The sequence below is a fragment of the Dama dama genome, chromosome 5, assembly GCF_033118175.1.
Source record: "Dama dama isolate Ldn47 chromosome 5, ASM3311817v1, whole genome shotgun sequence".
NCBI lineage: Eukaryota > Metazoa > Chordata > Mammalia > Artiodactyla > Cervidae > Dama > Dama dama.
Genome location: NC_083685.1, coordinates 104,943,202 through 104,964,466, shown reverse-complemented (window position 1 = coordinate 104,964,466; position 21,265 = coordinate 104,943,202). Strand labels below are relative to the sequence as shown.

The window sequence follows — 21,265 nt, the reverse complement described above, 5'->3', positions numbered from 1 at the left end:
TTACCGGTCAATTATTACTTTGTAAGCTGTGTTTTGTGAACAGCTCTGGGCTCTGTAAACGGCAAAGTCCTTTGGAGATTGCAGATGATTTACCAGCTGTAGAGCGCAGTGGAGGACAGGGGAGCCTGGCGCGCTGCAGTCCATGGGGTCGCCAAAGGTCGGACATGACTGAGCGACTGAACAAGAGCGCTGTGAACCCAGAACAGGGGGCACCCCTCCCGGCCTCCGCGTGGAGGACGGGCGCTCGGGCGCTCCGGGGCCGAGGGGTAGAAGCCGGGGCTGTGCCGCGCCGCCTAGTGGCTGCGGAGGGAGGAGCACCCCGGGCTGTGCCCGGGGCTCGGGTCCGCTGGACCTGCGCGCGCGCGGAGGACACGCGTGCGTGCGTGCGTGCGCGCGCGCTTGTTGTGGGGGGGAGGCCGCGTACAGAGCCACATTCGCACTCTGGCCGATCCGTCTATGCAGGTATCCACGGGCGCACCTGCAGGACCACGCCCTCAGTCTTTTCTCACGTGTTCATTCATCAGTGTTTCCACTGATCACAGGTGGAGCGCTCCCCGCGCCACAGCTTCCGGCACTGAGCACTCGATAGTGGCGGGTCTAATTAGCCCAGATTAGAACATCGATGGGGCCATGCGCAGGCTGGTCTCCCTGGGAAGTGACAGAGGAATCAGGAGCTGGTAAGCAGGGACCCGCAGAAGGTGGGAAGGGGCGTTCCAGGCACAGGGTACAGTCACAAAGACCCCCTCAAGGTGAGAACGGCCTCCCCGCCCAGATAGACCTTGAGGCTGTTAAATGCTGCATCCAGGAGAACTACCAGCAGAGGCTGTCCCAGGCTGAGGCCACCTTGGGCATGAAAGTCACACTCCGCCTCTGGCTGAACTGAGGATGGGAGGACTGGTGGACAGAGGCAGAGGAAAGAGGGACCCCGGGAGCATCCGTGTCTCCTGTGGGAACATGCCATTTCCCCTAGAGGGCCAGCAAGGCCCTGCTTTCAGATCTTGGAGTGCAGGCCAGAGAACTCTCCTGAGCAGGATCCTTGCTGCCCAAGATGGGCATGAGGATGAGCCTGTGACCCTTCCCAGCTGAGAAGAGCCAGTCCTGGGGCTTCAGCAGTTCTGGACCACTTTGCTAAGCTGGTAGCAGCTACTGAGTCCTGACATGGCCCCGTGTGGCAGTACAAAACCGAGACAGAGGAAACAAGTAAGGTGATTTAAGTTCCACAGGAGGTTAACCTGGCTCCCGGATCTCATGGTGCCTGAGGCCAGGCACACTTCTGCTTATGTGAGCAAATAAATTCCCTTCTACTTCAGTCTGAAGGAATAGGGTTTCAGCCCAGGCCTCAAGGATCACAGAGTCAGAGCCCTGCCAAGGGTGCCGTCCTCCAGCTGCCCCACTGCCTCTGTCCCAGAGCCTAGTTCTCCAATCATAAGCTGTGTGGCTCTGGACAAGTTACTTCACCTCTCTGGACTCATCTGTGAGCTGGGGACAATGAAATTACCCTCAGTGAGGTGACTGCCCAGCCCAGGTGCTGCACCAGACAATGCACTTGTCAATGCCCCCAGGGGACTAGGCCCAAGTCTCCACTCTGTCCAGTGTCCAGCAAGGGCCTGGAGCCTCGTCACAGGCCCGAGGCAGCCTTGTGTCCTCGCATGTGGAAGTGCACAGCCCTGGAAGGTCAGAGGCTCCCCTGACCATGCCACCTGTCCCTGCCCCTCAGAGCCACCACCACCACTGAGCAGCAGTGGGGGCTCACAGCTCTGACACAGTCACACAACCTTTTGCCCCACTTTTTTTTTTTTTATTAAAACAGCAATCAGCCAACTGCCCCAACCCATCAGGGACAGGACCCTAGACAGGCAGTCCTTTCTTCCAAAAAAAAAAAAATATTTTATATATATATATTTTTTTAAACAACACCAAAAGCAAATCCACAGCCCCTGTCGAGCCGGTCCCCAAGGAGAATGAGCTTGGTGGCTCACCTAGCACCTCTCTGAGCAGAGACTTAGGCCCATCTCCCAAGACCCCAGCCTGAGCAGAGAGGGCAGGTCTTAGCCTGCTGGTCCCCTAGCAGGTGACAAAAAAAATGATCGGCTCCAAACCATGCAAGAAAAACCAGCCAAACCCACAAAGCGGAAGAAAAAATCAGGAAGATAAATTAAAAAAATAAAGGTGAAACAACACCCCTAGAGGCGGCAGGCAAGGGTGAGGTAACCCCAGTGCCCTTAGAGCCCCGTCTGCCAGTGCTGGGGTGAAGGCCTCGGCGGCTCTGGCACCTGCCTTGTGGGGGCTCCAGGGAATTCACGTGGCTCATCCCCATGCTGGGTCCCCCCACCAATGCCGGGACAGAGGTGTGGCCAGCCTAGGCCAAGTGTGCAAAGTCCATTCAGTCGAGAGATAAAAAAATATACAACTTGGGTGGCGTCCAGGGCTGGGCCAAGGCAGTGGCCTGCACAAGGCAGGGTTGCCTTCTCTGTGAGGGGCATCAGGCCCCTCCAAGTCCAGAGTCTTGGGGTCCTTGGAGCAGCAGGGGCAGAGGCACTGGGGGTCCCCGGTGGTCTGGTTCTTTGGCACTTGGGACCTTGCCTGTCAGGCAGGAGCAGCCCCCTGGATTCCTCTTGGGCGCCCAAGGCCAGGGCGGCAGTAGCTTATGGGTGTGGGCAAGCACTGCCCCAACAGAGGGTTGGAGCAGGTCCAAGCCCTGCCCCTACGAGTCCTCTCCCAGGATCTCCTTCACGAAGGCAGCGATATCAGTCTTCTTGGTTTTGTGCGAGGTGAAGAAAGGGTGCTCCTGAGGGTACAGAAGGCAGTCACCTTGGAGGGGCAACCAACCAACTCCTAGTCCTAACCCGCACCCTGACCCTTCCAACACCTCTGCCCCCGGAGGCCCTCCAGATAGAGAGTGTTCAGGCTTCCTCCTCAGCTCTCTCACTGCTGCCCTCAACTTGCTCTTGCCCGCACACGCCAGGACTCTGCCCACAATGGGCCTTCCACATGGAGTGCCCTCTCCATCGGCAAGGAGATCCTCATTCATCCTTCGAGGCCCACGTCCCCTGCAAAACCTCCTGATGCCTCCAAATAAAATGGCCCACCTGCCCTGCTGGCCCTCTGCCTCACTCTAAAGGCCTGGCATGAAGGGTGAAAGAGGGAGCCAGAGTACACGAGTGAATGAGCCAATGAGCGACAAAGTTCCTCAAAGAATTTTGAATGCAGAGGCAAGCCAGAGGAGCTGCCCACTGCTGTGCATAGAGGCAGCCCTCTCCCAGAGAGCCCCACCCATACTCACCATCAGCTCCAGGTAGCTCATGCGTTCCGCGGGGTTCTTTCTCAGGCTAGGAGAGAACAGGGTAGGCTGGGGCCAGGATGGCAGGGAAGCGAGTCCAGCCCATCCAGGCCAGTCAAGTCAGGCTGGGCTTGGCCCTGCCCAAGCAGCAAGGGGACACACATGCTCCTGAGGCTCAGGAAAGAAAGGGCTGAACTGTCCTGGGGGCTTCCAAGGGCAGAGTGGGATCCATGGTGCCTACCACAGAGACTGGACCAAGTTTCTTTGCCTCCTGGAGTGTGAGCTTTCTTATCTCTATAGTGACCTAGGAGATTTCCAATGATCCCAATACTAAAATGCTACCATTTACCATCATATGCTTGGTGTCCTTAATTGAGAGTGGAAATTCTTTACCATGGGTCCTGGGAGAGAATGACTGTCTGCCAGGCGCACTTGTTTTCAGACTTTCTTATTTTCCAGTGAAAGAAAGAAAGGCTCTGAATTCTCCCCTGAGCGTCTGGCCACAGCACATAGCTGTTGGTATGTTATACTCTCACTGTCTTTACTTCTCATTACTTTATAATTTTATTTCTTAGATCTCTCTTATAAACCAAGAGTATATTAGAAGAATTTACTTTTAATTTCCTTGTAGCTTTTTTCTCCATAGTTATGTATTTCCTGTTCCATCTAATTACAGTCAGAGAATGTGGCCTATATGACTTTACCTCCTGCCTTTTCCTTTATTTCCTCTGTAATCTCAAACATAATTAATCTTTATAAGGATCTTGTGGGCATTCTTTAATGTGATACAAAGTTCTAAACATCAACAAAAGCAAATTTACTATGCATTTAAATCTTCCATATGCTCTTCATTTTCTTTTTTGATCTATGTGATCTGTCCATTTCTAGAGGAACTGTATTAAAAACTCCTCCCAGGACCATAGTTTGTCAAATTATCCTTATACTATAACTATTTCTGCCTAGTATTTTGATGCTGTTTTGGCGGTTTATCTGCTAAAAAAAAAGAGACCGGACCCAGGGAGGATGGCCAGGGAGGATCTAGCCAGGGCAGGGAGGGGTACTGACTGGGCCCAGGGAGGCCCTCAGGTCTGAGCAGGGCTGAGACTCACCACTGTGCGGTGAAGTCCACAAACTCAGGGGAGAAACGGTCAGCTGGGAGCTGGGGGGACGGCTCCTCTACCACCTGCTTCAGCTGCTGGAAGGGGGTGCCCCAGGACTCGTACGGAAATCGCAGAATGGCCATCTCAATCTGCAGTGGAGATAGCAGCACCGGGTCAGAGGCACCCACACTCTGCACACGGAAGCAAAGCCTTCAAAGATCCTGCCTGGTCCTGGTCCAGCATCTGAGCTGCACTGTGAGGCTGGTCAAGGGGCCGACAGGTGACATCAGTCCAAAGATGAGAGCCAAGGGGACAGAGGAGTTAGTTCTTCTCTCCTAGCCAGCGAAGACGACAGCTCATGGGACAAATTCAACCCTGAGTTTTGACTGGCTTGGCTATCAGGTTTTCAAACAATCTGAATTCAGAAGGTTTTGCATTAAAACCCAGGTTCCAGCTAACCTGGAAAAATCAGAGGGCTGGCAGCCTGGGGTGCTCCCCCTAAGGCCGCTGTCAGCAAAGTGCCTTAGAAGAGTGATCAGCTTCGAAGTTCCCCACAGGCCACTCCCTCCTCCCTAATGTCTCAGCAACTCCTTAGCGTCTGTTGCCATTTATGTGGGCTGTTATTATTACTGAAAAGGCAAGCGTGAAATGAAATTATTCTCATGAGCTTGCAGGAGGAATGAGATTGAGAGGTTCATCTTCTGGAGTGTACAGCAATCCAGCAGGCTCCACTAGGAAACGAAGTCTGCAGCTCTTCCTCCTCCACAAAGCCCCCACCACCCAGCCACCAACACCTGGGAAGCCTGTCTCCAGTGCTTCCCCTCCAGGAAGCCTTCCCACTCTGATCTTGTCACTGTTTCTCCCGACTCCCTGGACACAGGCTGCCATAGCCTCATCGCTTCTACTGGACACAGATCTCCCTGTGCCCCATGCCTCGCCTGCAGGAGTCATTTGTAGGAAAGACCGGCTGGCTCACAACAAACTCTGCTTCCAATTTTGACCGCTGACATGAAAACTCAGGTCCACCTCCCTGACAAGCGATCATCGTAATAAACAGGAGAGACCTCAACTCAAGCAGACGCACCCAAATAGGTCACTAGTTGTGCTCAGAAAGCACCTTCTCATGAGGCTCCAAGCTCCCTTCCAGCCAAGACACAAACACGGCCACCGTTGGAGGTGGCGCAGTGTGGCGGGTATGGCTATGACCCTGAATTTTCATAGGACAAAGACAGCCTCCTTTCTTTCCTAGAGTTTCCACTGACTCCAGCACACAGGAGTGAGGCCCCTGCCTGGGCTGCAGCGGCCACCAGAGTTTGTAAGGACGAAAACAGAGAAGTGTCCAAACCTTGGATCGAGTCATTCCTCTTCTGGTAATTTTTTTCTAAAAGAGCTCAAAAAATGAAAAACGAAAACATACGCAGCCTCTGGGCACAGAGACATATGGTATGACATTATCTGTGGGAGTAAAGGTGGAGAAGCAGCAAGAACGAGCAGGGCAGGGCTGAGCCTCGCCACTGTCGTGAAGCCCTCGTGCACAAGGAGCCAGCTGCTCTGGGGCTGGCTGTGCATTCTCAGTGAGCACCACGAGCCCTGAGGAAGTCCGACAGGCAAGTCATCACAGACGGGAGCAGAATAACGCGGCCCTAACCCAGGCAGGACGTGAGGCACCTGCAGACGCTCCACTAAGGACACCATAATCTTTGATGGCACTGTCTCTTCTCACATCGTGAAGCCAACCAACCCTTCTGTCCGGGCTAGACTATCTGGCAGGCCCCCAGAAGCTCACAGACCTGGCACAGCCCCCACCCATGCTCCACCCGACCAGCAAGGGCGCCCCAGGCGGTACCATGGTGATGCCGAGGCTCCAGACATCTGACTTGACATTGTAGCCTTTCTGGTTCAGTTCTGGGTTGATTCTCTCGGGCTGGAAGAGAAGTCAGAGCAGGGTCACCCAGGCCCCCTCAGCTGGGTCTGGTTGTCCCCCACAAAACTTAGGGGCCAGTGCCCACCCATCCTACCTCCCCCAGAGCAAATGTGGAAGCTGAGGCCAGTGAGGGCCAGGGTCTTCAGGTGGAAGCCTAAGTCTTGCCACCCAGCTGCCACACGTGGGGCTCCCACCTTGGGGCACCGGCAACTCCCGCAGGCCCCACCAGCCACCCCCGAGGTGAAACTTATCATCCAAATGGACACTGTGGGGTCAGTCAGAAAGGGGTGGAGAGGGTTGAGCAGGAGACTCCCTCTAGCAGGAAATTCAGCGTCTGGGGAGGCCTCATTCGTGATGGAGCAGGAGGACACGGCCGAGTGCCCGAGCCTGGCTGCTTCCTATGGGCGTGGCCTGGGAACCACTTACGGCCATGTAGGGTTTACAGCCAGCGTCCATTGTCTTGGCCACGGAATCCACCAAGTAACCACTGATCCCAAAGTCACACATCTTCACGTGGCCCTCCTTGTTGATAAGGACGTTGGACGGCTTCACATCTGCCAGAGGTAGGACATGCCTTTCAGCTCCTGGTTGTTGGCCCCGAATGCCCAGGTCAGAGCTGGTAGCCACAGTCAGGAGCCCCGGCCTCCAGCTACAGGTGGGGAGAGAAGCTGGCTACAGGTGGGGAGAGAAGCTGGCTCCAGGGCTTCACCCAGGACCATGTCTTTGCAGCTTCACAGTTGGGACTCAGCCTCCACTTACCAGTGCAACCTCTGGCTCTGGGGTCCACCCAGATGCAGGGAACCCATCACTAACAGTGTGAGCACTGTAAACCAGCCAATATCCACCCTGAGGGGTAGGTGGTCTTGGCCAGGAAGCACAAGGCAGCAGCTCAGACACAGGAGGCAGGTCTGTAGGAAGACGCTGAGCCCCAGGACTCACGGTGGACACGGAGCGGGCACGGAGTGGACAGGGAGTGAGCTAGAGGGCACAGCGGGACCATCCAGCAAGCACATGCACAGGATACATGTGCATCCCTCCTGCCTTTTATGAGGACTTCTGCAGATGCACAGAGAGACGACCAAAGGTTCCAGGACAATCAGCCGAGAGCAGTGGCCTGGGGACCATTGAGTGGTCAAAGGGGCTTAGCCTAATGAACTCCGTGTGGAAAAGCAGACCCCTCAGAACACAGAGGGAGGGGACGGGCAGGACACACACAGCCTCACTGAGTCTCAGAATCATCGGCCCAATTGGGAGGCTGAGAACAAGCAAAACCAACCCCTGTGGGAAAATCAGTGGAGTCGGGTGCTGGGGCGTGACAAGGCAAGAAGGGGAGGGGAGGGTGGGGGTGACCCAGTGTAAACGATGATCAGATTCATGCAGCAGTACACACCCCACCTACATGCTCCTCAACACATAAACAACACGTCAAGACAAGATGGGCCAGCTTTCCCAGGATGGAGGTCCACCCTGTCCGTGCTCTGAGCACCAGGGAACAAAACTAGGACTGGGCCTGGGGGCTGACTGGAATGGCTGAGAGGAGTGGACAGTGGCCTGGACCCAACAGGCACATCACAGCCTATCGCCTCCCAGAGCTTTGGCATTGCAGGCCCAGCAGGACTGCGGGAACATGTGTGTGAGGCCAGGCCCCTCCCCACCAGCCCACCCGGGCACTGACCTCTGTGGATCACGGACAGCTTGCTGTGCAGGTGTTCCAGGGCCCTCACGATCTGGTGTTTGGGATAGGAAGTAGGGAGAGATAGGTCACATCAACAGTGACACAGTCATAAGACTCCCCACCCAGGGCTGTCTGTCACCCTCTCCCAGATCACACCCAGCCCCTCACCACCTGAGGCTCCCGCCAACATCCCAGCCTTTGCTGTGATGTCCTGGCCACCCTGATGCTGACATACCCGGTTCCTACACTGCTCTGAAAGGGCCAGGGTCTCAGCTGCTGTGACCAAGACCCTGCGGAGTCTGACTTATGAAGCCCCAGAGTGCTGTCCCTGCCTCCACCAGACTCCTGGGTAGAATCTAGCCCTTCTGCAGCCTCCTTGCATCCACCCCGCCCCCCAACAGCAGTCACTGGGCTACATGCCCAGAGCCACTCCCCACAGGAATCACCCCGAAGATTCTGACTCAACACCCTGGGGGGTATGTTTACGTGTTCGCAGCTACGGTCAGGGATAAGGACCACAGGTACACAGACCCCACTCTCCTTCTGCTTTGGCTGCTGGGTGCTCAGACCCAGGGAGCCACCTGCCCTAGGACATGCAAGCTCAAGAGACAGACCCATGGTTTTCTCCCCTGACCGCGTGCCTCTGTGAGCTGCCTCCGAGCATCTTCAGGATAAGGAAGCTGTGAACACTAAGTCCTTTTCTGTGGCCTCGAAACTCAAGAGATGCACAGGAAGGCCCAGAGATCCTGGCTCTGCTAAATCTGTGCGGCTCCAGGACCCTGGGATCTCCTGAGCAGGAAGGCTCCGGTCCAGGGTGGGGGCACCTGGGGCTTCCAAGGGCAGCTGCCCAGCTGCAGGGCCACAGCTGGAGGCCACACAGGGGGCCCAGCTCTGCCCAAGACACTACCATTGGGACCCCCCCAACCCCACTTACAGACACAGCGATCTCCCCAAGAATGTCTTCTGGGATCGTCATGCCCTTGTCTAGCACCTTCCGATAGAACTTGTCCAGGGACGTGTCCATGAGCTCCATGCAGATCCACACATCTCCCTGCAGGTGGACAGCCACAGCTCAGCCACATCTGCCCAGGGCTACCTAGCCTGGCATCCTCCCATGCCCATCTCCCTGGAGCCAGCCAGCCCCTGACACACCTCCACCCCTCAGCCCTCAGGGGTTCCCTGACCTCCCAGCCCCTCCCCCACAAGGCTCGCAGGCGCTGCTGGGTCCACATGGCAGCCTCCCCCCGCTGTCACCTCGGCTCTCCCCAACCAGACTCCTACTTCCATGGCTCATCCCAGCTCTGACCCTAGCCGATGGGTCCCTTCACCACCCCCATCCAGGACAGCCTCCTGAGAAGGCTGGGTGCAGCATTCCCTGTGGTAACCCCAAGCTCCTGGGCTTCCTGCCAGCTGACTCGGCCAGTGGGGAAGCTGGCTGTGTCTCCTCACCTCTCTAAAGAGGGCCCCGTAGAAGGTGACGGTGTAGAAGCAGTCCACCGTGCGCATGTTGACATCCAGGTCCATGAGCAGGCGCTTCTGCTCCTGAGAGTTCACAGTGGCCCGGATGCGCTGCAGGGGTAGGTGCTGCGGTCAGAGCCTGGGTGGCAGGGGTGCAGCCCCAGGTGCTCCCAGTTTTGACAGCCCTGGGTCGGGGACACTGCTCACCTTCACGGCCATGATGGTGCCGCTCTGGGCATGCCGCACCTTCTCGACCACCCCATAGGCACCTCGGCCCAGCTCTGAAATGGTCACCAGGTCATCCGCCTCCACCTCAAAGTTCTTAGGGGACAGAAAGGAGAGAGGGTTCGGGGGAGCCAAGTCAGGCACCAGTGGAGATGCTGGGGCAGCAGAAAAAGAGAATCACCAGCCAGTCAGACCTGTGCTCAAGTCTTGCACCAGCCACTTCTGCTGTGTGTCCTGGGGTAAGTCACGTAACCTCTCTGAGCGTCCCCTCACCTTCTCTAAAACAGGCACAGCACCTACATACAAAGGCTGCTGCAGGGTGTCAGCACATCAGCCTGGGAAACTCTCCCAGAGGTGCTGGGCCCTAGAGAGATGCCCTTTTCCTCTCGCCCCACCCTCTCAGGTGGCCAGACTCACTCATTCATCACCTACGGTTTAAGTCCCTGTTTCAGGCTCTGGGGACACAGACAGGACAAAAGAAAGGCCTTGCCTCCCAGGGAGCAGTGGGGCCCTGGTCGCCCACCCTCCCTCTTGACCTGCTGCCAGAGGAAGCAAGCAGGTGGATGAACAAGACCCCTCAGCATGTCCTGTGGGCAGCACACGGCCTCCCAGCCTGCTTCCCAAGGGAACCACTGGGGTCGGGAGGTGCCAGTGAAATGCAGGCCCTTTGGGCAGAGCAAGGGATCTGCATACTCAGCACCATGACTCTAGCTCCCCAGGGCACAGGAGGTAGCCACCAGATGGGCCACCTGGTCAGCATCAGGGAGCCAGCCCCCCTCCACAGCGCAACTCTGTCTCCACCCACAGACACCTTCCAGGGTCTGTTGACACCTACCCTGTCTCCAATGGTGATGAAGGCCCGGGAGTCCAGGTTCCGGGGGAGCCTGCAGGGGAGAGCGAAGGCGTGAGCCCCAGAGAGCTCTGCCCTCTCAAGGGGGTCCCCGCCTCCCGCACAGTCACCAAGCATCTGCGGGGCAGCACATGGCCTGTCACATGGACACGCCCTCAGATGGGCAAGGAGGGCTCCAAGAGGATGTGCAAGGCACACAGCACCCGCAGCTGCTTAGAGGAGATGCTGCCCACACAGGCAGCCTGGCCCCCACACTGGCCCCTGCAGGAGGCCTTCCAAGCAGCGCCAGAGGAACTGAGGTCAACTCACGTGGGGCTGGGCGCTGGCGGCTTGGACGTGCAGGAGATTCGTAAATCCTTTTTCCTCCTGGACTTTCCTAAGAGGGAGAGAAGGGAGCATGCAGTCAATCACTTGTCAACCAACCTCCCCAGGGACAGAGAGGGACAGGCCCCAAGGACCCAGCACAGACACAGACGCCAAAGGCCAGTGTGGTCAGTGCTGGGATGGGACCCCAAGGCCTCCAGGCACCTGGAGGACATGTCCAGCCCAGGCTAGAGGGTCTAAGCCCCGCCAGTCATCCTCAAACAGTCACTCGACGGTCGTCTGAGAAAAGACAGCACCCCCAAGGAAGATGCACCTGCTCCCCGGCCGCCATGAGGCCCCTGAGCTTCCAGGCCTAAAGAGTGAAAGCTGAAGTCCCAAAACCCAGTACCTCTGAGCATGATCCTACTTGAGATTTACAGAAATGACCAAGTCACAGTGAGGTCACAAAGTGGAGCCCTGATCCAACACAACAGGCTCCTTAAAAACGAGAAGCTTGGACACAGAGACAAGACATGCATCAGGGAGGAAGACGATCATCTGTGGCCATAGCAGGACCAGCCCTGTGACACCTGGATGGGCTCCAGCCACCAGACAGGAAGTCCAGTATTGAAGCCACCCAGCAAGTGGGGCTTTGTCTGACAGGCATCACCCACAGCCAAGCCCGTGGGCCAGGACCCTGTGTGCAGGCCCCGTGTGTGCAGGCATCCCGTAACCAGGCCCCTTGTGTGCAGGAGCCCCGTGTGCAGGCCCCGTGTGTGCAGGCCCCCTGTGAGCAGGCCCCCTGTGTGCAGGAGCCCCGTGTGCAGACCCTGTGTGTCCAGGCCCCCTGTGAGCAGGCCCCGTGTGTGCAGGCCCCCTATGTGCAGGCCCCGTGTGTGCAGGCCCCCGTGTGCAGGTCCCCCGTGTGCAGGCCCCCTGTGTGCAGGCCCCGTGTGTGCAGGCCCCCCGTGTGCGGGCCCCATGTGTGCAGGTCCCCAGTGTGCAGGCCCCGTGTGTGCAGGCCCCCTGTGTGCAGGCCCCATGTGTGCAGGCCCCCCGTGTGCAGGCCCCATGTGTGCAGGTCCCCAGTGTGCAGGCCCCGTGTGTGCAGGCCCCCTGTGTGCAGGCCCCGTGTGTGCAGGTCCCCCGTGTGCAGGCCCTGTGTGTGCAGGAGCCCCGTGTGCAGGCCCCATGTGTGCAGGCACCTGTGAACAGGCCCCCTATGTGCAGGCCCCATGTGTGCAGGAGCCCCGGGTGTGCTGGAGCCCCATGTGCAGGCCCCGTGTGTGCAGGACCCCTGTGTGCAGGCCCCGTGTGTGCAGGAGCCCCGTGTACAGACACCCTGTGTGCAGGCCCAGGTAGAGACACGTGAGGACACTTTCAGGTGGACCCACAGTCACACCTGACGCCATTAGCAATTCACCCCAGCTCACTCCTGGCTGGCGGGAGGTGGGAGGGGTGGGGGGCTAGCGGGGGAGGTAAGCCCAGCAGGCCTACAGGGTCAAGGCAGGGCGGACTCAGGCCTGAAGCTGGACCCAAGGCCTCATCTCACCCCTGCCCACGGCCCCAGGCAGCCTTCACTTCTCTGGGCCTCAGATTCCCCATCCGGGAGGAGCCCCGTCCCCAGCTCCAGCTAAGAGGGCATGAGGTGAGAGGGGACCAGAGGGTCCAGCCTTCCCGGGAGCAGGCCCAGGCCCCTGGACAGGACACCTGAGGCACAGGCAGGGCTAGCTCTGGCCAGGCCCACTCTGTCCACACCTGCATAGTTTGTGCCTTTGCTGTTTGAAGTTTGCCAACACCAAGGGCCCCAGGAAGCCCGCTCCCCTCCCCAGGGTGCTGGATGGGCCTGAGCCCCAAGGCAATGCCTCCTCACCCCACACCTCCTGGGGACCGAAGAGGGGTCACCTTTCCAAGCAGTAGTGTCCCCGCCTTTCGGCCAGCTGGGTATGTGGCCTGGTGCCCGGCCTGCAGTTGGTGCTGAAGAAGAATGGGCATCGCAAGCACTGGGCAGCCCTGGAACTAGACCACCCAGAGCAGAAACAGTGACCACACACCTCTCCTGCAGCCCAGTGCATCCTCCAGCCCCCCGCCCAAGGCCTGCACCCCTTGCCACAGACTGCACACCCTCCTGAAGCCACCTCTGGACCGGGTTTGGATCAAGCCTCTAGCACACCCTCCTGAAGCCGCCTCTGGACCGGGTTTGGATCGAGCCTTCAGCACACCCTGCCGTACAGCCTCAGTGTCTCATCTGTGAATCCAGATGGGCCCACGAGCTTGGGCCCAGCAGTGGGGGGGCCGGCACTGCTGTCTAGTGATGACAGGAGCATCAGTGCCCCTGGGGAGACAAGGCCCAGGCCCAGCTGTACTTAGAGCAGGGTGAACCACCCACCTCTGGGAAGGGGTCCAGCATCTGCCTGGGATGGGTGGGCAGACACCTGGAGCCTCTCCTCAGAAGGCCCCCAGGCCCCCTTCATCTGTGGGGGCTGGGCGTCCTGGGCTAGACCATCCTGGCTTCTGGGGCAGCACCTCTACCCCGCCGATGCCAGCAGCACCCCAAGTTGCCGAATGTCTTCAGACCTGGCCGCAGGGCCTGCCTACTCAGCGCTGAGGGGACGGAGGCTGTGAGTTGGATGGCTTGGTGCCCTCCCATGGACTCTGCAGATGAGAGGCCTCAGGAGGTGGGGGCCCAAGGGAGGCGGGGTCCCAGGGCTTAGGGAGCCAGCGTGTGGCCAAGTGGCCACCTCGCCACTGGGGTGGGGGGGGGCCAGGGCTGCCGGGCTGAGTGGCCCGGCCCAGCCTGGTGCTCCCTGTGGGCTCAGCACTGGGGGCACCATGGCAGGTGCAGGCCTAGCCGTGGAGGCTCCGTGGGGTGGAGAGCCCTAGTTTCCCTGAGTGAGGTGAAGCGAACAGCTCCTCCTCCAGGGGCATCATGGCACCTAGAGGAGACAAGAAGGGCCTGCGTGTGAGTGGCAGGCTGCTGCTGTCATGGGCAAGAGGGCGTTGGAGTGAGGCCCCCACCCCTGACAACCAGCCATGTTGCCTTGTCTGTAAAACAGGATGATTTCACTCCACACTGAGGTCATGGCTGGGCAGTTGGCACACCCCCCGTGCTAGGGGCAGGCTCCGGGTGCCCAATCAGGTCCTGAGCAGGCCTGGGCTGGAGGTACAGAGGTGGGGACAGAGCTCCATGCAGGCTGGTCATTGCTCTAAGTGCTCTGCCTGACAACTCGACAGGCAGGTGCTTCTTTCGTCCCCACTGTATGAATGAGGACACTGAGGCTCAGAGAGAGTGGAAGGACTTACCCAGGACCACCCAGCCTGTAAGGCACAAAGGTGGGATCTGAACTTGTCGCAGAGAGAGCCCTGCTTTTGGCGACAGGGTTGCACAAGAGCCAAGGCGGGTGTGGAGTGAGTGGAGACCGGGCTCTGGGGCTGCAGGCTGTGCCGGCAGGGCACATGCTCAACTGTGGGCCCAGGGCTGTCTGGCTCAGGGCCTTTGGCTAGGACTGAGCTTCTGCTGCTGGCCCCCAGACACCGGGCTCAAAGTGTGTCCCTTTCCACTCCCTGATGGCACCCAAACTCCTGCACACCTGAGGCCCTTCACTTGTCCCCTTACACCACTCGCTTGTGAAAAGCTTAAGACAAACCCTGGAAGCTACACAATGACGCAGTCAATGGAAGTCAGGGCTGGTGGTACAGCTGCCCAGGTGGAACACTGCACCACTGGGAACTTGAGATTCATTTGAAGCAATAACAGCTGTAGACGCTGAGACATGTTCAGTGCTTCCACAATGTTAACATGCTGACTCCTCAGCGGAGGCCCCAGTATCACCCCCGTGGTGCAGTTCCTCACTGCTGGCCAGTTCCAGCCTCTCCCCACCCCCACCACACACCAGCGCTGGCCCCACAGACCACGGTGTTGATACTGGCCCAGGACTCCTGCAAGTCAGTGAACTTAAATACACCACATGTACCTTAGGGCTCGATTTAAAACAACAGTACAGAAATGATGAGCACAAAAGTCAGGACAGTTGTCAGGAAGAGGTAACACTGAAGGGCTTCAGGGGCACAGAAATGTGAGGTATTTTTTAGCTGGGTGTCAGGAGTACAGAATTCCCTTTTCTTTATTCCTTAAAATGCAGAGGTACATTCTATATATCCTTCTGGTGTCTGTGATATACGTGCAATTAAAACATGTGAAAGGAATGGATGCCCACCTGCTGGGAGGCGTCAGCAGAGGCTGTAGGCCCAGCCCCGACATAGCAGCAGGACAGTTCAGGGTTGCCTGGAGGGGCACCAGGGGGAGAAGGGTGACTGGACATAGCCTCCCAGAGAAACCAGGACAACCCCTGGGTTGCCAGTTCAGCCTGCAGTGACACCCCAGAGAGGGGTCCTCAGGACAGGGGGAGGATGACAGGCACCTGTCCCCATCAGGGTGTGTCTGGTGACCCTTTCTGAAGGGGCAGGGGTCCCCAGAGCCACTGCAGGGGAAGCAACCACAGAAGCATCTGGGCAAGAAGCCTGACTCACATGGGCAATGCTGTGGGCACCTCTGAGAGGCACCATCGAGCGGAGGCAGGTACAGTCCCTAACGGCGATGAGCTCCAGCGTGCAGAGCTGAGCTCCGGGCAGGCCCACCCCATCTCCCCCATCCCGCCGGCATGGGCTCTCTGTGTTCTTCCTCTGCAGCCCAACAGTGACCCCTCCCAAGACACTGACAGTGTTCCCCACGGTCACCAAGGCCCTGCCTCCCAGCTGCTCCCCATCAGCTTAGTGGCAGACCTTGAAGCTGGACCCTAAGAATCACTTCCCCACCGCCTCCTTCTCTCCAGCCAGGGTGCTCCCCAGTCAGGACAGTCCTCACCCAACCCTGCATACCCACAGCAAGTGCCCTGCCTGGCCCTGAAGGGGCTCTGCCCACTGAGCGCCTGGCCTAGGAGTCTCCCACTCTCCTGACTCCTGGTGCCCCATACCCCACACTGTGGGGGAGGCAACCATCCCATCCTCTCTGCTCCCCACGAGCCCTCCCCAGAAGGCCCAAGAGGCCATGAAGCTCCCGGCTCCAGCGTAGGGACCAGAGCCTGGCAGGTGCCAGCTGCAGCCAGAGTCGTGTCATAGGGCTTAAAGTCCACCATCAAGGTCCCCGTCCTGTTTGTTCATCCACCAACAAACAACTGCCACCACCATAACAATGAAAAAATAACAGATGACGTTTGACAAACACTATCTCCCACCTTTGCCACCACTCTGAGATGGGGGGTTGGTTACTCTCACTTTACAAAGGAGGAGACTAAGGGTCAGAGAGGGCACTTGAGGAAGCTGGGAAGTAGTGGAGCGAGTCAGAATTCGAACACAGGCCCACCCACCCCTGAGCCCAGGCTCTGCCCCACTTCCTGTCTCACTGAGGTTCCTCATAGGCAGAGGGCAGTCTCTGCTGTCCTGGTACTCAGCAAGGGGGATGAGGCTGTCTACACACATCCTTGCAGCTGCCAGCATGCAGGGTTCCCACAACCATTCTGCAGGTGAAGAAACTGAGGCCTTGCATCCGAGAGCTGGGCGATGCCAGGGGACTGAAAGCATTACAGTGGGCAGTGGACATCCAACATTACAGCAGAGGGGCTGGGCTGGGATCTGACCACAGAGTCTTCACCTCTGTGGGAGTTCAGGGCATCCCGCACCACCTCTGCTCCTCTGCAGCCTGGAGCCCCCAGCTGCACATCTGAGCAGGAGGAGCCCCTGGGCCGAGGGTGGTAAGCAGTCACCACCACCTGCTCCAGCTCCACGAGCAAGAGGAAGTTCCTGGGGGGATGGGCGAGGGGCCAGGAGCAGGGGTCTGGATCCACCCTGTACCAGGTCCAGGGAGGGGGCTGCCTCCACGCCCAACCCAGGACCAGAGGCTGGCCCATGAGGTGGGGACTCAGCCCCCCTCCCACCCACCAGCAGCCAGGCGTTGGCCCTTTAAGCTGCAGCCGGCAGGCTGGCATGCCCCAAGAGTGAGTCAGTACCCAGTGCCCGCTGACTCACCCGCCGGAAGCCTCCCGCTGCCCCGGCCCTCTCCCCACACAAGTGACTGAGAACTTTGCTCCCTTCAGGCCCTGAGCCACAGGCTGGCTGATAGACAGTTTCCTGTGCGTCATGCCAGGGGTGGGGGAAGTCCCCAAGATGCCACCTTCCAATCTTTCCAAGATCCAGGCACAGGACGGGTAGGGGAGGGCAGCCACATGGCAGGAAGGGCCAGGACACCGTGCGCCTGCAGCCTCAGTGTGCCCAGGGGGCAGCAGGAGGCACAGGAGGATCAACCAGGAAGTGCCCATGGGGGTGGCACTCACAGTGCAGCTGGGGGCACCCCAAGGACAAATGTGGCTGGAGGCAGCATCCCAGACTGTGCTATCCAAACGTGCCCCTGCCCTCTGACCCTGGCTGCTCTCAGCCTCTGACCCCAGGCAGAGATGGCCTGTGGGCAAGGGGGCTGGGAAAATATCAGGGCTATGGGGCCTGGGGCCTCATGCACTCTTGGAAACTCCCCAGGCCAGTGGCAGGGAAGGCAGGGCAGGGCACCCCTGCAGGGCAGGAAGCTCAGAGGTAAAGCTCCCTAAGGTCAGGTGCCAACCACACCCTGCTTGGTCCAAATTCCTCAAGAAGGTGTGAAGGAGGACATCACTGTGGAAGGGCTAGGTCGAGCCACTCCTCCTGTCCGACCTCAGTTTTGCCACCTGTCAAATGGGCCTCACTGCAGTGAGCATAAAGTGTGCCAGCTGTAAAGGGTTGTACACACATAAGGCACCATCTCTGGCTCAGGCCATCCTCCAGGTCAGGCATGGGCTCAAGGAGATGCTTCCGGACAGAGGTGTGATGGGGGAAGGGGAAGTGTGCCACCAGCTCAGCCCAAGCACCCAGCACAGAAATGGGACACAGGGGAGCACTGGGCACTGAGTACTAGAACCCCACCTCCACCTGTCACAGCTGTGTGACCTCAGGCAAGGCGCTGGACACCTCTGAGCCTTAGCTTCCTTGTCTGTGAATGAGGCTGTGAACCATAAATGGGTGAATGCATGGCACATGGGAAAAGTTTGGGATTTTCTGGTACGGGGGGGGGGGGCATTGTGGCTTCCCTGCCACGTGTTGCCACAAACCCCAAAGAGGTTAAGGGTGTCCCTGGGCCTTGAGTAGAGCCCTGACCCTCCATCCAACCTACTCAACATCATCTGTTATCCAGACCCACAAACTGGAAACTCATCCTGGCCCTCTCTTTGCTGAGAGGCTCAGAGAAGACAATACCAGGGCTCAAGTCACACAACATATGAGTGTTTCCCCAAAGTGCTTTATTTCTTCATATGCCTGACTCCTCTCCCTTCCCAACCCTGCAACTTTAATTTTTATTTTAATGAGGCATCCCCTGCCTAGAACAGCAGAAAGGGACTTCAAAAACAAACACTGCTTTCAATCTTTTCTTTCTGCCTATGAAAACCCTGTGGCCCAGAGAGGTTGATGGACCTGCCTGAGGTCTCACAGCCTGGCCAGGCTAGGCCTACACCTGGAGCTGGGGAAGAGAAATGTCTGATTTCCCGGTTCCCCAGCTCCACGAGGTCGGGGCGGTGCAAGTCCCTGCTGGGTACTCACAGTAGCTAGGCAGCAGTCAGGGACCCAGCCTCCCACTTAGGTTAAGACTTAATTACCCTCCACCTGGCTGGCTGGACTCGGGTCCACAGCCACTGCAGCCACCAGAAGCAGCAGCAGGGAAGGAGGACCCACACCCTCCCTGGGACCCCACAAGCCATCCAGCTGCCACCCCGGCCCCACCTAGAGAGAGACAGGGGTAACCCCTGATTAGGGCCCCTAAGGGGCAGCTGTTACCTTTCTCCTCCTCACTCTGCTGCTGCAACCCAGGAGAGGCAAGGCCTGGATCCCACATGGCTGGGGCCTTTCCAGCAAGAAAAATGGTAACAGTAACATAGTCAGACTGTCTGCTAAGCGCTTCTCATCGTCATCACCCACAATCGCCTAGAACTCTTTAGTATTCACTATCTCACATCCTACGCCTGAAGTCCACGGAAGGTAGGTGTGATAAGGACACTCCTGCTACTGGCGTGAAGCAGCAGGTTAGGGAGGCGGGGGCAGCCCATTCATTACGGATGCGTCCGGTTTGGAAATCTCTCACACAGTCCAGCCCTCTGAGACTCTGACATGCCAAAAACATCCTTTCCTTTTCCTGCCAAAAAAAATCCCCCTTTCACCCTCCAAGTCTCGTCCTCCCCCTCTGCATGACAAATCCTGCTGCCGCAGCCGCCACCTCACAAAAATTTCCAAGAAGGCCGGTTGCTTGGAGAAGACAAAAGCAAGACCATTGCACAGGCAGCAACCGCCTGGCAGTTGGCCCTGCCAGACAGACAGCGGGGACAGACCTGGTAGCAATCAACCCTGCAGACACCAGCACAAGAGGAGGTGAGCTCCCCCAGTGCAGACAGAAGCCTGCAAGTCCAGATGAGCGGAGCCAGTGGAGAGAGAGGCCATGCAGTAAGGTGTGGTGGGAGGCCAAGAGAGTCCCCCTCACAGAGACAGGGCTGAAGGACGGCCAGGAATGGGGCCATGTGGGGCCTACTAGGATGGAGAGACTTGGGGGAGAGGTAGGGGGGATCTGAACTGGACCGTAGCCAGGACACCCACTTGGGAGGGGGCATTTACAGAGAGATCCCCAGAAGGGAAGTTAAACCCCAGCCAGGATACAGCCCTGGGACGCAGGAGTGGAAAGGGGCTGGGTGCAAGATGGGAGTGAATCCCACCTGGGTCCCAACTGAGGGACTCAGACTGGGAGCGTTCGTTCCTGTCCTTGCTGCAGTTAAGGCCCAAATGGGGAGGTCCAAGCAAGGTTTCTGACCTGGTGTGGGGTGATCAGAACGAAACCTTCGCCAGAGTTCGGGCTGGGCCCGAGACCGATCAGGGAGGGGTTCCGGGCAGGGAAGCTGCCCGGGTGCGGGCTCGGCCGGGAGACCGCGCAGAGGTCGGGTCCGCAGCCCGGGCGTTCCTACCTTTGGACGTGGGCACGCCGGCGGGCGGGCTCGGGGCAGGAGACTCCATGGTGCGGGCGGGTCGGGGCGGCGGCAGAACTAGTCCAGGGGGCGGCGGGCTCGGCCCGGGTGGAGCGCGCTCATGGCTACGGGCGGGCGGGCGGCCCGGGCGGCGGGCAGGGCGGCAACAGGGACGTGTCTGCGGCAGGCAGCTGGGCCAGACTGGGCAGTGCGGCCGGGCCCCGGCCGGACGGCGCCGACGTAGGCCCCGCCCCGCGAGCCCATTGGCCCTCCAGTCTCCGGGCCCGGCCCCTGCCTATCAAACGCCGGCTGGGGCCTGCCCGTCAAACTCAAGCCTCACCTTCCATTGGCCCGGGGCGCGGCTCCTCCCACAGCCTGTCAAGCCCGCCCCTCACCGGGAAACCCGTCAGGCTCCGCCCCTCGGGGCCCGGGCGGGTCCTTCCCGCTGCCGGTCAGGAAGCCAGCCCAGCCCACTCCCGGGTCCGCCCAGCGCGCGCAGACTGGAGTGCCCAGAAACCCTGGGTACCCCAGGCCCGCCCAGCTGCGGCCCGGGGAACGGAAAGGTGGGTGCTGCGGGCGTCAAAGTGCGCCCGCCCCCTGGTGGGGTCGAGATCACATCCCGCTTCGACTACTTCCTGGCCAGACTGACCTGGGCAAGTCATGTCACCCCGGAGCCTGTTTCCGCGTCCCGGCCTCCGGGCACTGCTGAAAGGAAGGGACCCGGGCTTCCGCAGACACTCAGAAGGTGTTTGTTGACTATTCATTCCGGAGGGACCAGCCCTCTCTTCTGCTCCCACGTGGAGCTTGGGGGATTTCAAGAGCCACTCACCAGTCTGGCACTGGGACCAGGTCACTAGAATGAACAGTCTAGCAGAGGTCACGGGGTCAGTCCCTCGCTTCACGTGGGCGTGAGTGTGTCACCTGCCAGGCGCCTCACGTGAGGGAAGCAGATTCCACCACCTCCTAGAAAGGCTTGAAGCCTTCCCGTTTGTAAGATGAGGTGGCCACAGGGCCCACCCTCACAGTGATGAGGAGGCCCGATGAGATAAGGTGAGGCCTCCTTATTATCATTATTTCCTCCTGCACCCGGAGCGTGGGCAGAAAGACAGGAGCTATGGACTCAGCAGGTTACAAGTTCAAATGCCAACCGTGCCACTCAGAGGTGGGTACTGAGCATCTCCATGCCTGCTGACATACCTGTGCCACAGGGACAGGGCAACCTCTCTGAAATGGGTTCATGAATGTGAGCTCACAAGTGCCTGGCTTAGGGCCTGGCACTCACTAGATGCCCAGCAAGTGTTTGTGAACTTCCTATGGGAAACTGACCCCGGCTCACCACTCCTGGGTGTCTGGAGTGGCCCAGAGCACTTGTTCCCAAATGGGTCCTGTGACCTTGGGACCTGATGCTTACCCACCTGCAAAAT

The 21,265-nt window shown here is 58.8% G+C and overlaps 1 protein-coding gene across 3 annotated transcripts; it reads right to left on the bottom strand.

The window, feature by feature from the left end:
- Positions 1-504: 504 nt before the first annotated feature.
- On the bottom strand, positions 505-19,999 carry MAP2K3 (mitogen-activated protein kinase kinase 3). 3 transcript variants are annotated; one of them, XM_061143693.1, is made up of 12 exons: positions 18,670-18,742; positions 10,822-10,888; positions 10,498-10,546; positions 9,645-9,758; positions 9,429-9,548; positions 8,914-9,030; positions 7,980-8,031; positions 6,731-6,858; positions 6,227-6,304; positions 4,390-4,529; positions 3,284-3,329; positions 505-648 (listed from the first exon to the last, which is right to left on the bottom strand). In XM_061143693.1, exons 1-12 carry the CDS (start codon positions 18,725-18,727, stop codon positions 598-600), a joined length of 1,020 nt encoding a protein of 339 aa, XP_060999676.1. In that variant the 5' UTR covers positions 18,728-18,742; the 3' UTR covers positions 505-597. The 3 variants fall into 3 exon arrangements, with proteins under 3 accessions (XP_060999676.1, XP_060999675.1, XP_060999673.1); XM_061143692.1 differs by lacking the exons at positions 505-648; positions 18,670-18,742 and adding exons at positions 1,777-2,788; positions 19,842-19,999; XM_061143690.1 differs by lacking the exon at positions 505-648 and adding an exon at positions 1,777-2,788.
- Positions 20,000-21,265: the final 1,266 nt, after the last annotated feature.

Coding starts and splice junctions, on each gene's coding strand:
- MAP2K3 (XM_061143690.1), bottom strand. CDS start 18,727: ATGTGGGATCCAGGCCTTGCCTCTCCTGGGTTGCAGCAGCAGAGTGAG. Junction 10,889..18,669: donor GCAGAGTGAGGAGGAGAAAG/GTAACAGCTGCC, acceptor TCTCCCTCTTAG/GAAAGTCCAGGAGGAAAAAG. Junction 10,547..10,821: donor CCGCCAGCGCCCAGCCCCAC/GTGAGTTGACCT, acceptor TCTCCCCTGCAG/GCTCCCCCGGAACCTGGACT.